The sequence below is a fragment of the Streptopelia decaocto genome (genome assembly GCF_964273445.1).
Source record: "Streptopelia decaocto genome assembly, chromosome: 4".
Lineage (NCBI taxonomy): Eukaryota > Metazoa > Chordata > Aves > Columbiformes > Columbidae > Streptopelia > Streptopelia decaocto.
This window is the reverse complement of record NC_138658.1, coordinates 52,945,465-52,956,551: the sequence shown is the minus strand read 5'-3', so window position 1 is coordinate 52,956,551 and position 11,087 is coordinate 52,945,465. Positions and strand designations below refer to the sequence as shown.

The window sequence follows — 11,087 nt, the reverse complement described above, 5'->3', positions numbered from 1 at the left end:
CTGGAGCAGATTGTTTGCTGTCCTGGAACTCATGCTGCCAGAAGGGGGAACCTGCTGCACATCCTTGAGAGAAACTTGGGCGTACAAACCACACGAGGCTACAGGAGCTAAAAGGCAAAGGTGTCTATCTTGAGGCCCTCAGTTTATTTTATTTTACTTTGATATCACTTCAGCCAAGTTAGACTAGATTTACAAATGTCCAGCTGAGAACAGAAACATGTTCACACAGCTATCTAGCACCAGTCATTAAAAAAAAAAAAAAAAAAAAAAAAATCACACCCCCAAAAAAAACAAACCAAAAGACCAATATTAAGACAAGGGTCAGATTAATGGAGGATAAACCTTTCCCAAAACCTTGCACATCTCATATGTGACATGTTGCAGAGTGAGCAGGAGACTTCCACTTTGTGCTATCTGGCTTGGTCCTCCTGTCAACATTGCTGGTATACCAGTACTTGATTAAAGCTCCTTTGCTTTAGCGTTAAATGATTATAGACCAAAGACTCCAGAAACTTACTTCAAAGCTTCTGCATTTTAATTTAATACTGCTTGCAGGATGTTTGGGCACATGAAGCTTCAAAAAAGCTTGCTTTTTTTTTTTTTTTTTGTTCCTCCCTTTCACATTATAGGGAACCAGTAACACCCAAAACACCACCTGAGGCACGATTATATTTAATTTTTATTTGGATCATTTTTGTGTGACACCACCATGACACTACAGCACTGGGGAACTGGAGAGCACCGTCTGAGACCTGGGACCTTACGATTCCTAAGTCTGTGTTTCGGTAAGTGGCTCTGCAAAGCCTGCCTGGCCCTCGGTGAGCAAACGCTCTCCAGACAGGTGCCCAAGTGAGCACTGGTACCGTCGCTGTCACAATACAGAACCTCTTTGTAGACCCCACATAGCCAGCTGAGGAGCAGTGGCCGGGCCCGCTGTTGATAGCAGAGCCCCGGGGGCCGGAGCGAACCTCCGCCCCACTCGTGTCCCCTGCCAGCGGCAGCCCCACGCCACCCGCGACAACGCCTTGTGACGCCGCCTGGGGCGGTCGCTTGCGTCACGTCGCCTACATTGCCCGGCAGGCCCTGCGGCCGCTGGAAGTGACGCCCGGCCGGATCCGGGGAGTGCGGCGGTGTGTGGTGCTTGGCCATTTGTGGCGCTTGCGGTGGGTCGCGGGCGGCCGGGCCGGGAGTTCGGGCTCGGGAGGCGGTCGCCCCTATCCCTGCTGAGGCGCTTCTCTCCCCGCAGGTGCAGCCATGGCAGACTCCACACAGAACGGGCCCATGCAAGGCGGGGCCGGCGGCGGAGCGGTGGTAAGCAGCGGTCTGGCCCGGCCCGGCCCGGCTCGGCCGTGCGGGGGGCAGCAGGCCGCGGCGCCGGCCCGGCTCTTGCGGGGAGAGCGGGAGCATCCTGTGCTGGCCACGATGCTTCCCCGGCAGCGCGGGCGCCCCGTGTGCTGTTCGCCCGGGCAGGGGGAAGCGGACTTTCCACTTGCTGGATGAAAACGTGTTGCTGCTGCGCCGCCGTTCTGGGAAATGCCTCAATCAGAATTAATTCTGTGCGGCAGCAACCATGTGTCTGTGGTTATATTACGTAAGTTAGGAGATGACGACATGAAGGCGCTTTCAGGTTAGGTTAATTTCTGGTCACTTTCATAAAAAGAGTCTACGAACGTGGAGGAAAAGAGCAGTGTTCAAAAGCTGGTTCAAATTTGGAAAAACATCTTGAGGTCTTTCAGGTGAAAGGGAGCTGATATTTTGTCTCTTAGGCACCTAATGTCTCAAAGCATGTGATGTTAGAGCCATTCAGGTACCGAGACTGCATCAGGTGTGAAGAGGACTGTGATTAAGGAGAGCTGCTAGATTACTGTTAAAAGTTTGGTTGTGTTGGGTTTTGTGTGTGTGTTTGTGGTTTTTTTTGTTCTTGTTATTTTGGTTTTTTGTGTTGTTGTTTTTTGCAGCCAAGAATATGTAAACCAAAATGATGCTACTTTCCTTATGATGTAGCTATGCTAAATCTCCCAGATCCCTTCTGTTTTCCTCCTTCATAAGAAATGTGATTTAGCCCTAGGTGTGTGAAGTGTATTTTAAAAGGAACCTTAAAGGAATAGATACGAAAGTCAGACCTTGCATGATGCATTTTGGAAGCTGGCTGTCTTGTGAGGTTTGTTTGTTCAGAAAAGCTGCCTCCACACAAGATCTTACTACTGTGTTTTATTGCAATGTACAAAGGAGCCTCTTGATTCTGAGACAGCCAAGCTGTTTTTGATATGGTTAGTAACATTGTATGAGTCAAGTTTTATACAGATGAAAAAGATGCTCTTTGCTTCAAGATATGATTTGATTCTGTTCGAGGTTGGAGAAAGACTTACAATTTAATATAGAACAGAAGAATGTTCATTGTATGCAAATATTAAGATATCAACATCTGTGGGGGTTGTTTTTTTTCTTTTCTTCCTCTGATATAGCAATTTCTGATGGCTAACAAGTTGGATACAGCAATGTGGATTTCCCGCTTGTTCACAGTTTACTGCTCAGCTTTATTTGTCCTGCCTCTTCTAGGGTATGTATTGTAATTTTGTAAAATAGCATTAAATATTTGCAAAGTAGATACACTCCCTTTTCAAAGAGTTGTTTTCCATGTTAGGGTAAATTTTATTATTCAGCCTACTCGGGTGATTTCTGTAAGAACAGTTTATCCATTTTAGGTTGGTTTGAAACACTTGTAGACACGTTTGGAAAATGTGTTGAACAACTGTAAAGTACTGGCAAATGTGTGGTTTTATCTGTGGTTATGGAGTCATATATTGAGTTGGTTTACCTTTGGCAGCTGCAGTAAGTCGCTGTTACAAGTTTTTGAGTTGTATTTTGATAATAGTGCTTGTGTATGATAATAGAAATACTTCAGGTGTTGTGCAATTGTGATGCAATTCTCAAGGGTGGAAGACTTCTGAGCAGGGGCTTGGTTCATATGGTAACGCCTCCTCTGATGATTTGCAGGTTGCATGAAGCAGCGAGCTTTTATCAGCGTGCCTTGCTGGCTAACGCTCTTACTAGTGCCCTCCGACTACACCAAAGGCTTCCGCACTTCCAGCTTAGCAGGGCGTTTCTGGCCCAGGCCTTGCTGGAGGACAGCTGCCACTACCTGTTGTACTCACTTATTTTTGTGAATTCCTACCCTGTTACAAGTATCCTTTGCTTTGGTCACCCTGGTGATGTTTTTAAATATCTTAAAAACTTGATTCTTCTCACCACCTGTGCCGTGGGTTGAAAAACTAGTTTAAACTAGAATATGTTTGCTATTCATAGAGAATATTCTGTGTAAAATAGGAGAGGTTTATGTTGATTGATCCATACTCAGGTTAATTACCTCTATAGTGGACTGCAGTCTCTGCGTACTTAGGCTTTCTTTACCTGAGACTTCAGTGGGTTTTATGACCAGCCTCAAGTGATACTTTGAGAAGTTGGTAGCTTTCATTTATTACCAGTACTGAGTTTATATATGACTCCTCACTGTGAGTAGGACACGTATCATGTAGAGAGATAATTATACAGTAGTAGCTTTTTGAGATAAGTTATTAAACAGATGAAGTCTGCAAAAAAAGACTTAGTCCTGTGGCTTGTCAAAGGTGATATGTAAGAACCAACTTTTCTTTTGTGCCACTTTGTATATATGCTTAGTATCCTACTCTTAAAATGTTTCTGACAGAGGCATGTCTATGTTCTTGCTCTCTCAAATCTGAATGGCTGGCAACTGCATGTTCTTTGGTAAAGAAATGCATTTTGTAGCATCTCTTAATTAAAAGTATTGTTACTACATGTATTTGATAGATCTTAGGTAGTAAACTCACACACGCCTTCCACGCAGGAAGAATGCACTCCAGCAGAAATGCACTGATGTGTAATGGTGTATGTTGTACTTTTGCGTACCTACATATGTGCGCATTTTGAAGTTAATAAAAGTGTATAGTGAAGAGGTGGAAGAAGCAAAGAGCTATAAATACAGATGTTAGACGTATACATGTTTTAATACAGCACAGATAATTTCAGCCAACCATCAAGCTGTTACTTGTGTGTTAACATCACGGAGAAATGAAGCACTTGTGCAGCCTAAAATTTTCCTTATCGCTTGCTTCAGTGAGTATTTTTCCAGTTCTGCTGTTCTCTTTGCTTCATGCTGCCACGTATACGAAGAAGGTTCTTGATGTAAGTATTACATGCTTTTTGATACAATTAATACTGCTGGTATTCTTGGGGTTTATAAACAGGTTTGAGTTGCAGCTATGGTTTCCTTTAGCTACGCTAGAGGAGTTAAAGTGACGTTGTAGTATGGAATCTCAGCTCAGGGAACATGAGAAGTCTTTTTTTAGGTTGGTGGTTTGTTTTTTTCCCCCTTCTGTTATGACTTAACCATGTTGGAGTTGACACTAGTTCTTTTTCTTCAAATGTTGTTCTTTGAAGGAAGCAAAAGCTGTGTAGCAGTTACGTTGAAACTTAAGACATGCTTTCAAGCTAAACCATAGTCTGTGAAACTGAATGTTCTGTTTCAGTAGTAAAATAATAAAATGCAGGGTGAGGCTAGCAAGGAAAATACTTGCCATTGGATTTGATGCTCAGTGAACTGCCTTGTGCAGCTTCATACAAGTCCAACCTTTGGTCTTCCTAACTGGGCTGTCTTGCTGCCATAGGTGCTTCCTCCTAGTGGGCAGCATAAGGCTCATGGCCTTCTCCGTGCTGTTGAACCAAAAAGGGTGTGGGAGGGAACTGCAGCACCTCATGATTTTAATTGAACTCTATGTAATTACGGAGTTCCAAGCTTCCAGTAGTTTTCCTTGAGATACTGATCTGCATACCTTTAAATGACTTAGTCTTAAAATACTTAAATGAGTTATAAATGATAATTGTTAGTATTTTGATTTCTTTGTGCTGGAGAAGGTAGGTGTAACTTGTATGTTTTCTCGCAATCTTTTTTTCTTCTTCAAAGGCACGGAGTTCAAATAGTTTGCCCTTTCTGAGAAATCTTTTAGAGAAACTGAATGCTAATCAACAGAATATTCTAAAATTCATTGCTTGCAATGAGATTTTCCTGATGCCAGCTACAGTTTTTATGCTCTTCAGGTAAGAATTACCATAAATATTTTCAGAATTAGAAACTTGCTATGTGGGATTACTTTCTGTAATTGAGTTCTCTGTGGGTCATAGATCTCCATTTGTATGGTTCTGGCTGACCAAGGCTTGAACTTGGAGCTACATTTATTTGAATACTAGATTTCTCAAGTTGGTGCATCATTAAATAAAAAAACCCATTAATTCTGATATAACTAAGCACCAAAAACGCTTCCCTGTCATAGCATGGGCGACATTGTTGGGTCAAATCAAAGTTTTTCAGGCCTGTAACTCGTGTTCTCCTACATTGTTCATTTAGGTTGATGTAATATAATTGAAAGTGAACTCTTATTTTTTACTATTAGATTCCATAAATTAAGATGGCATGATATTTCATTCTGCTAAAAGTGTGCAAGCAGAAGTAGGTTATGCCCTTTTTTCTATACAAGTTGTAGCACAGTGAGAACATTTGTCTTGAGTGGTCTCACAGGCAGCAGAAGGGAGGCTTCACCTTTGTGGAAGCTGACAGAATACATAATTTGTCTCTAATATGTCAGCTGAACACTTAAATGCTTCAGTCCTGAAGGATTCCATTTCACTTAAGGCCACTTACCAACTGAGAGATGGATGGATACTCTCTGTATCCAATATCTGAAACTTTGAAGTACTTAAAACTTCTCTTTAGGGTAACTTCTTTTTCTTTTTTTCCTATCTCTATGGAGACTTTAGTATGAGAAGTGTTGCTACTTTGGATACATCATGTAGTAGATCATGAAGCTTATAAAAGATCATATGCCAAATTTTAAAATTGTGTAATGGTTAAGTGCAGCGATTGTGAGAATTTGTTATTCAAACTGTCCTAGCATATTAAATGCTTGTAAATACTGTACAGATGCAAGATTTTCTCCTGTAGTTCACTTTTATTTTCACTTTATATTTTTTCTTCTGGGTAAAGATATTGCTTATGCTTGAATGTGTTCTAGTTACTGGGACTGTCATGTTAAACTTCAAATAGAGCTTTTTAATATTGTGTTATATAAAGAGGCTTCAGTCATTGAAATTACTGATGGTATTTCTGTGCTTTGCTATGTATGGTTTCTATGCTACCCTTTCACTATTTTACAGCACTTTCATGTGAAACAGCAGTTTTGTAAAGTATTAAAACCTAATTTCATTGTAACTGAAATAGTCAGATATTGGCTTGGCAGTAATGTCTCAATACATCTATAGTAGTGTCCAGCGTGTACTGGGAAGTTTTGCAAAAGATACTAGAAATGCAGCCCATATATTCAAAGTGCTACGATGAGCTGAAAGCGCTTGCTGTAACTGGACTATTTATGTCAGCCAATTTCTGTGCTTGGCCTGCAAGCTTTTCCTTAATACTGAACAGGCATCCACCACTTCTGTGATTCTTTGTCCACCACCAGAAATGAGATATATAAAAACCTTAATGTGCTGTTCTTGTATTGATTTTATATTAATTAAAAACTGCTTCATTGAACACTTCTATTCTGTAATGTAAGTTTCTGCTTTCCTAAGTGTAAGTTTGTGTACTTTTTCTTGTCACATGTAGATTATCTGAACCAATGTGATCCCAATGTAGCCTTTTTGATCCCAAGGAGTATGATTGCTTTTATTAGGAAAAGTCCTGATTTTTTTTTTCTTTTTGTTAGTATTAAGTTCTACTTCTCTATTCTCTTTCAGTGGGCAAGGTAGTCTGCTCCAGCCATTCATTTACTATAGATTTCTCACATTACGCTACTCCTCTCGGCGAAATCCATACTGTCGGTAAGCATGAAGTTGATTTTGGAAGTTAACATTAAACTGCGTAGTCTTAGGCATTCAGAAATTTTTCATTCTAAAATGAATGCATAACTTATAATACTAAATGTGCAAATGGTAATTATAGAATGTGGAATACACCTGGATGCTAAAAAAAATACCCAACTAGCTGGTTTAAGGTTACATTTATTTCATGTAACTGAACTTCTCTAAAATGTACCACCTTGAGTGGGAGGTTTCAGAACATGCCTTTGTAATTAAAACTATGCTTTGGGAGAGGAAAGTCTTTTAATTGTTCTGTGACCATTTACGAGAAAGATATTCTTATTTTAGATTCCAGGCCTGTCTGAGGCTAAGTCTATACATGAACAGGCACTTACAAACTTGTGTAATGTTGAGAGAAAAAAATACCTGTGGGTGATCTTAAGCATGTTCATTACTTCCTTTAGTTAAATTCTTAAGTCAGGTTAATTATAACTGAAATAGAGCTTTCTTGATTTTATTTGAAAGTTGGTCAAATCAATGCTATGGCTTTGAAACCATAAATATTTCTATGAGGATTTGCTCAGATTAGTGCTTTCTCAGAACTTTTCTTATTACAAGCATTGCATAGGGTAAGATTTTGTGAACTTTCCATTATGATCACTACTTGATTAGAAAATGTTTTGCTAAAGTACCAAGTAAGTGACTTTGGCTGTCATTGTATGCAAAGACAGGTCTGAGAATCATAAACTTGATTGCCTCGTATTCCTTACCATTTTGTAAGAGATCAATTGCTCCATCTTAGTACATGGATTTTTTTTTTTTTTTAACAACAAATATCTACAAAGGTGCTTTACTACTTTGGTATCTAAAATAACTTAAGTTTTGCAATATTAAAACTAGTTTATCCAAGATGTTCTGGCATTTATGTGCTTTTGAAGGAAACTGGTGTTGTGGGTTTTATTTCTCATGTCTGTCTTCTAGTTGTCGCTTCTAGAGTGCGGGGTTCTTGCATTCTGTCAAGAAGCAGTGCAAACACACAATTACCTCCCAACTCCTTACACTATTTCTGATGGAGCATTACTTTTTTTTAGTGCTTGGGGTTTGTTTGTTTGTTTTTCTTGAAGGTAGAATTCTGCTGGTTTTATATCTGTCCTTACCTTGTAAGCTGCTGAACTAAAGTTAATTAAAATGTTAATGTTTAAAGGATAAGAATTCTGAAGCTCTTGCAAGATACTGCAACGCTGAGTTGATCTAAAGAACTTGCTAGCTAGAGTTTGTGGGGGGGTGTTGAGAAAAGTAGTGAATGAAAAAGATAGATTGAGATTTTACTTCTGCTAAATGCTGTAGGATTTTAAAACTCTCTTTAAATCTGATTTTCAGGACTCTCTTCACCGAGCTGAGGATTGTTGTTGAACACTTAATAATGAAGCCCTCATGCCCTGTTTTTGTAAGAAGACTATGCCTCAGCAGCATTTCCTTTATAAGCAGATTGGCACCAACTGTTGCATAGCCAGATTTCCGGCCCCTGTGTTTTGTGAACATTATGAGCAGCTGGTACTTCTGCTGATGTTATAAAATCCTGGTTTTACACCAGTCTCACTCCAGGCTATATAAAAATGTGTATATGCTTTTCTTGGAGATAATATGAAGTTTAGCATATCAAAAGCAAGTCATGGAAACTTAAAATTACTGTGCTGTATTGGTAATTGGTGAAAAAGAGTAGCTGTGTACTATCCAAAACATGCCCGGTCATACAGAATTGATTTTTAGGAATCAAGGATTGTTTGAGGTTGATTAAAACTTTTAGAAGCCTGTGCTCAGTAGGCTTCTGTTAGTTTGATCTATAGATACTGTAGGATGTCTCCAGTGGATAGCAGCTGGTATGCATACCTATGCAATATGCTTTGGACAGTGTTCTGCTTATTAGATATATCTGTAGAGTCATTTTTTCTAAATTACTATATTCAATGCAAAAAATATGGCCCACTTTGAATTTCACAAAAGAGATTAAAATCTATCAAGCTGACATAGTTAACACCTTTTCTGAAGGAGACGCTATTTCTGTTTGCAGTACTTATAAAGAACTCTTCCAAGTTTCTACCTTGTGAAATAGTCTTCATGTTGTTGGAAGAAATATCAACACTCTGATCGCAGGAAACTCTGTGCAGTTATCTTGCCATAACAAGATGTTTTACCAAGCTGCATTGCTGACCTGTGGGCTTTTCAGACAAAACTGCAATGCTTAAACTTTTAACCATCTCTTAAGTGAACTAATCAATGTAAACTAAGTAACTTTTGCAGAATCGTTGCAAATTTGTTCTTGTTTCTACACAAATGTGAAACTGCAATAATCCAAGCATGTCAGCTTTTTAGAAAATTAATCTGTAGCTAGCTCTATATAAATTGTTCTTACAGTTTCTGAGACTCATTGTGATGGGAAATTTGCATAAGGGATTGTACCTGTTTAGGCAGCTCCTGAAACAAATGGGTGTAGGATTTTTTAGCATAAATCCATCTGACTGATCTGAAGCCAGTGTCATTCCTACAGAAATGAATATTAAATTGATTATGTATTCACCCAGCAGCTGGAAGGTAGGTAATGGAAAAAGAATATTATCTGTCTGGACACAACTGCTTTCTGTAAATTCAAGGCAAAGTATTTGCCTAGTTTTCTGTAGTTAATGTTAGTATTCTAATTGCATAAAGTAAATGGGTTTCATTGGCCTTTTGTAAATTTCTATAGCACTGTACTTAACTATTCTTCCTTGGTCGGAGAAATCTTAATGTGAAACACTTTTGAAAACAGTTTTGAAGCAAAGTATTTTCCTGTAACTATTGAGTTATCTTGTTTGTGATGTGGATATCATTCATACTTCCCAGTTGTATTAGTTTGTTAGATCACAGCCTGTATTTATAACCTTATTTTTTGCTCAACCTCTTGGTACTGATGAACTAGTTGGTAATTGAATATGATATTCTTTGACTACTTGTCTTGCTCTCTGAACATGATTAGCTATTTATAGAACACTTGCACACTGCAGAAGCAACTGCATGCAGTAATGCTCTACAGCTGCTAAAGACTTGCAATGAGATTCACTATATGTATATCCTGTAATTTGAGGATTTTATAAAAACTAAAATTTCTACTGCAATAAAAGGAGTGTTAAATGTAATTTGCTAGGCTCTTCAAGCTTATTTTCTCACTAACAGAACATACTGACGCTTGCACCTGGAAGTTGAGCAGAATGCTGTCCCGTGCGTATGTGTGCATGTTCTTATATTCCCAGTGCTGCTTCTGAATTGGGACATAAGGTTCTGTGCATTTCCCAATTATTTTATAAAGAATTTTTGCCTTCTAAAGTGCAAATATTTATGACTCTCTCCTTCAAAATTTACCCCAAGAATGAGCACTGCAACAAAGGTACCTAATCAGAGCAGAAATCTAGACCTACTTATCATCATTTCCGTTCTTCAGCACTGTTCTAGACCCTCTTTTTTGTTATGCCGTATATTTTTCTGAGTTGTGACATCAGACGCTGTTCAGCTCTTTGCACCACTGTGATTTAAAAATTCATTTTGTCATCTAAGTTTGTTCCCCATACTGAGAGTGGAAGGCAAAGAAATACTCTTGTAATTAATATAAGCAAAATAACATGTTACTTCTGAACAAATTTTTGTGGTCTAAAACTGCTGTTATGGTGCAGTCTACTGTTCCTGTAATTGTATGCTGCTATTAAATTAGAGAGGAGTCTAAATTGGATATGATGTATTGAAACTAACTGAAGGATGCTAAGTCTTGAGATCCAACTCTATGAATGGACAAAGAAGATTAAAGGAATAAATGAATGAGATTGCAGTAAGTAGAGAGTTGGAAGACAGTGCCATGAAGCAGAGCTTATGTGGATTTCTTGTTAACTCTTTCTAACTAGGAAAAGCCTTAAAGGATCAAGAGGAGGAACATCTTTCATAAATGGGATTTGATTTGGCTAGTAGTATATTCTTGGATTTGCAAGGAATTGCTTGACAAGCGAAACCTGGATTTTACTTGTGGCCTGGTAAAACTTACCTCTTTATTGTGCCAAGAAAACATGGAACAATGGCATAAGAATAACTTCCAAACAAATCTAGCAACTGACCTGCACTCTGCATCAACTATGCTTTTTACTGTAGCCTTTAGGCTGCCTAAGTGATAACGCTGTTAAGTTTACTCAATGCTG

At 38.9% G+C, this 11,087-nt stretch overlaps 1 protein-coding gene across 1 annotated transcript; it reads left to right on the top strand.

Annotated features, from left to right (window-relative positions):
- Nucleotides 1-1,084: 1,084 nt before the first annotated feature.
- On the top strand, nt 1,085-10,043 carry TMEM33 (transmembrane protein 33). The gene is made up of 8 exons (XM_082051112.1): nt 1,085-1,163; nt 1,247-1,311; nt 2,466-2,560; nt 2,998-3,185; nt 4,136-4,203; nt 4,982-5,115; nt 6,808-6,891; nt 8,251-10,043. Exons 2-8 carry the CDS (start codon nt 1,255-1,257, stop codon nt 8,378-8,380), a joined length of 756 nt encoding a protein of 251 aa, XP_081907238.1. The 5' UTR covers nt 1,085-1,163; nt 1,247-1,254; the 3' UTR covers nt 8,381-10,043.
- The last annotated feature ends 1,044 nt before the right edge of the window (nt 10,044-11,087 follow it).

Bases quoted from the DNA above. Each gene is read 5' to 3' on its own strand.
- TMEM33 (XM_082051112.1), top strand. From the start codon at position 1,255: ATGGCAGACTCCACACAGAACGGGCCCATGCAAGGCGGGGCCGGCGGC. The intron at 2,561-2,997 runs GTATGTATTGTA...GATGATTTGCAG, and splicing joins TTTGTCCTGCCTCTTCTAGG to GTTGCATGAAGCAGCGAGCT. The intron at 4,204-4,981 runs GTAAGTATTACA...TCTTCTTCAAAG, and splicing joins ATACGAAGAAGGTTCTTGAT to GCACGGAGTTCAAATAGTTT.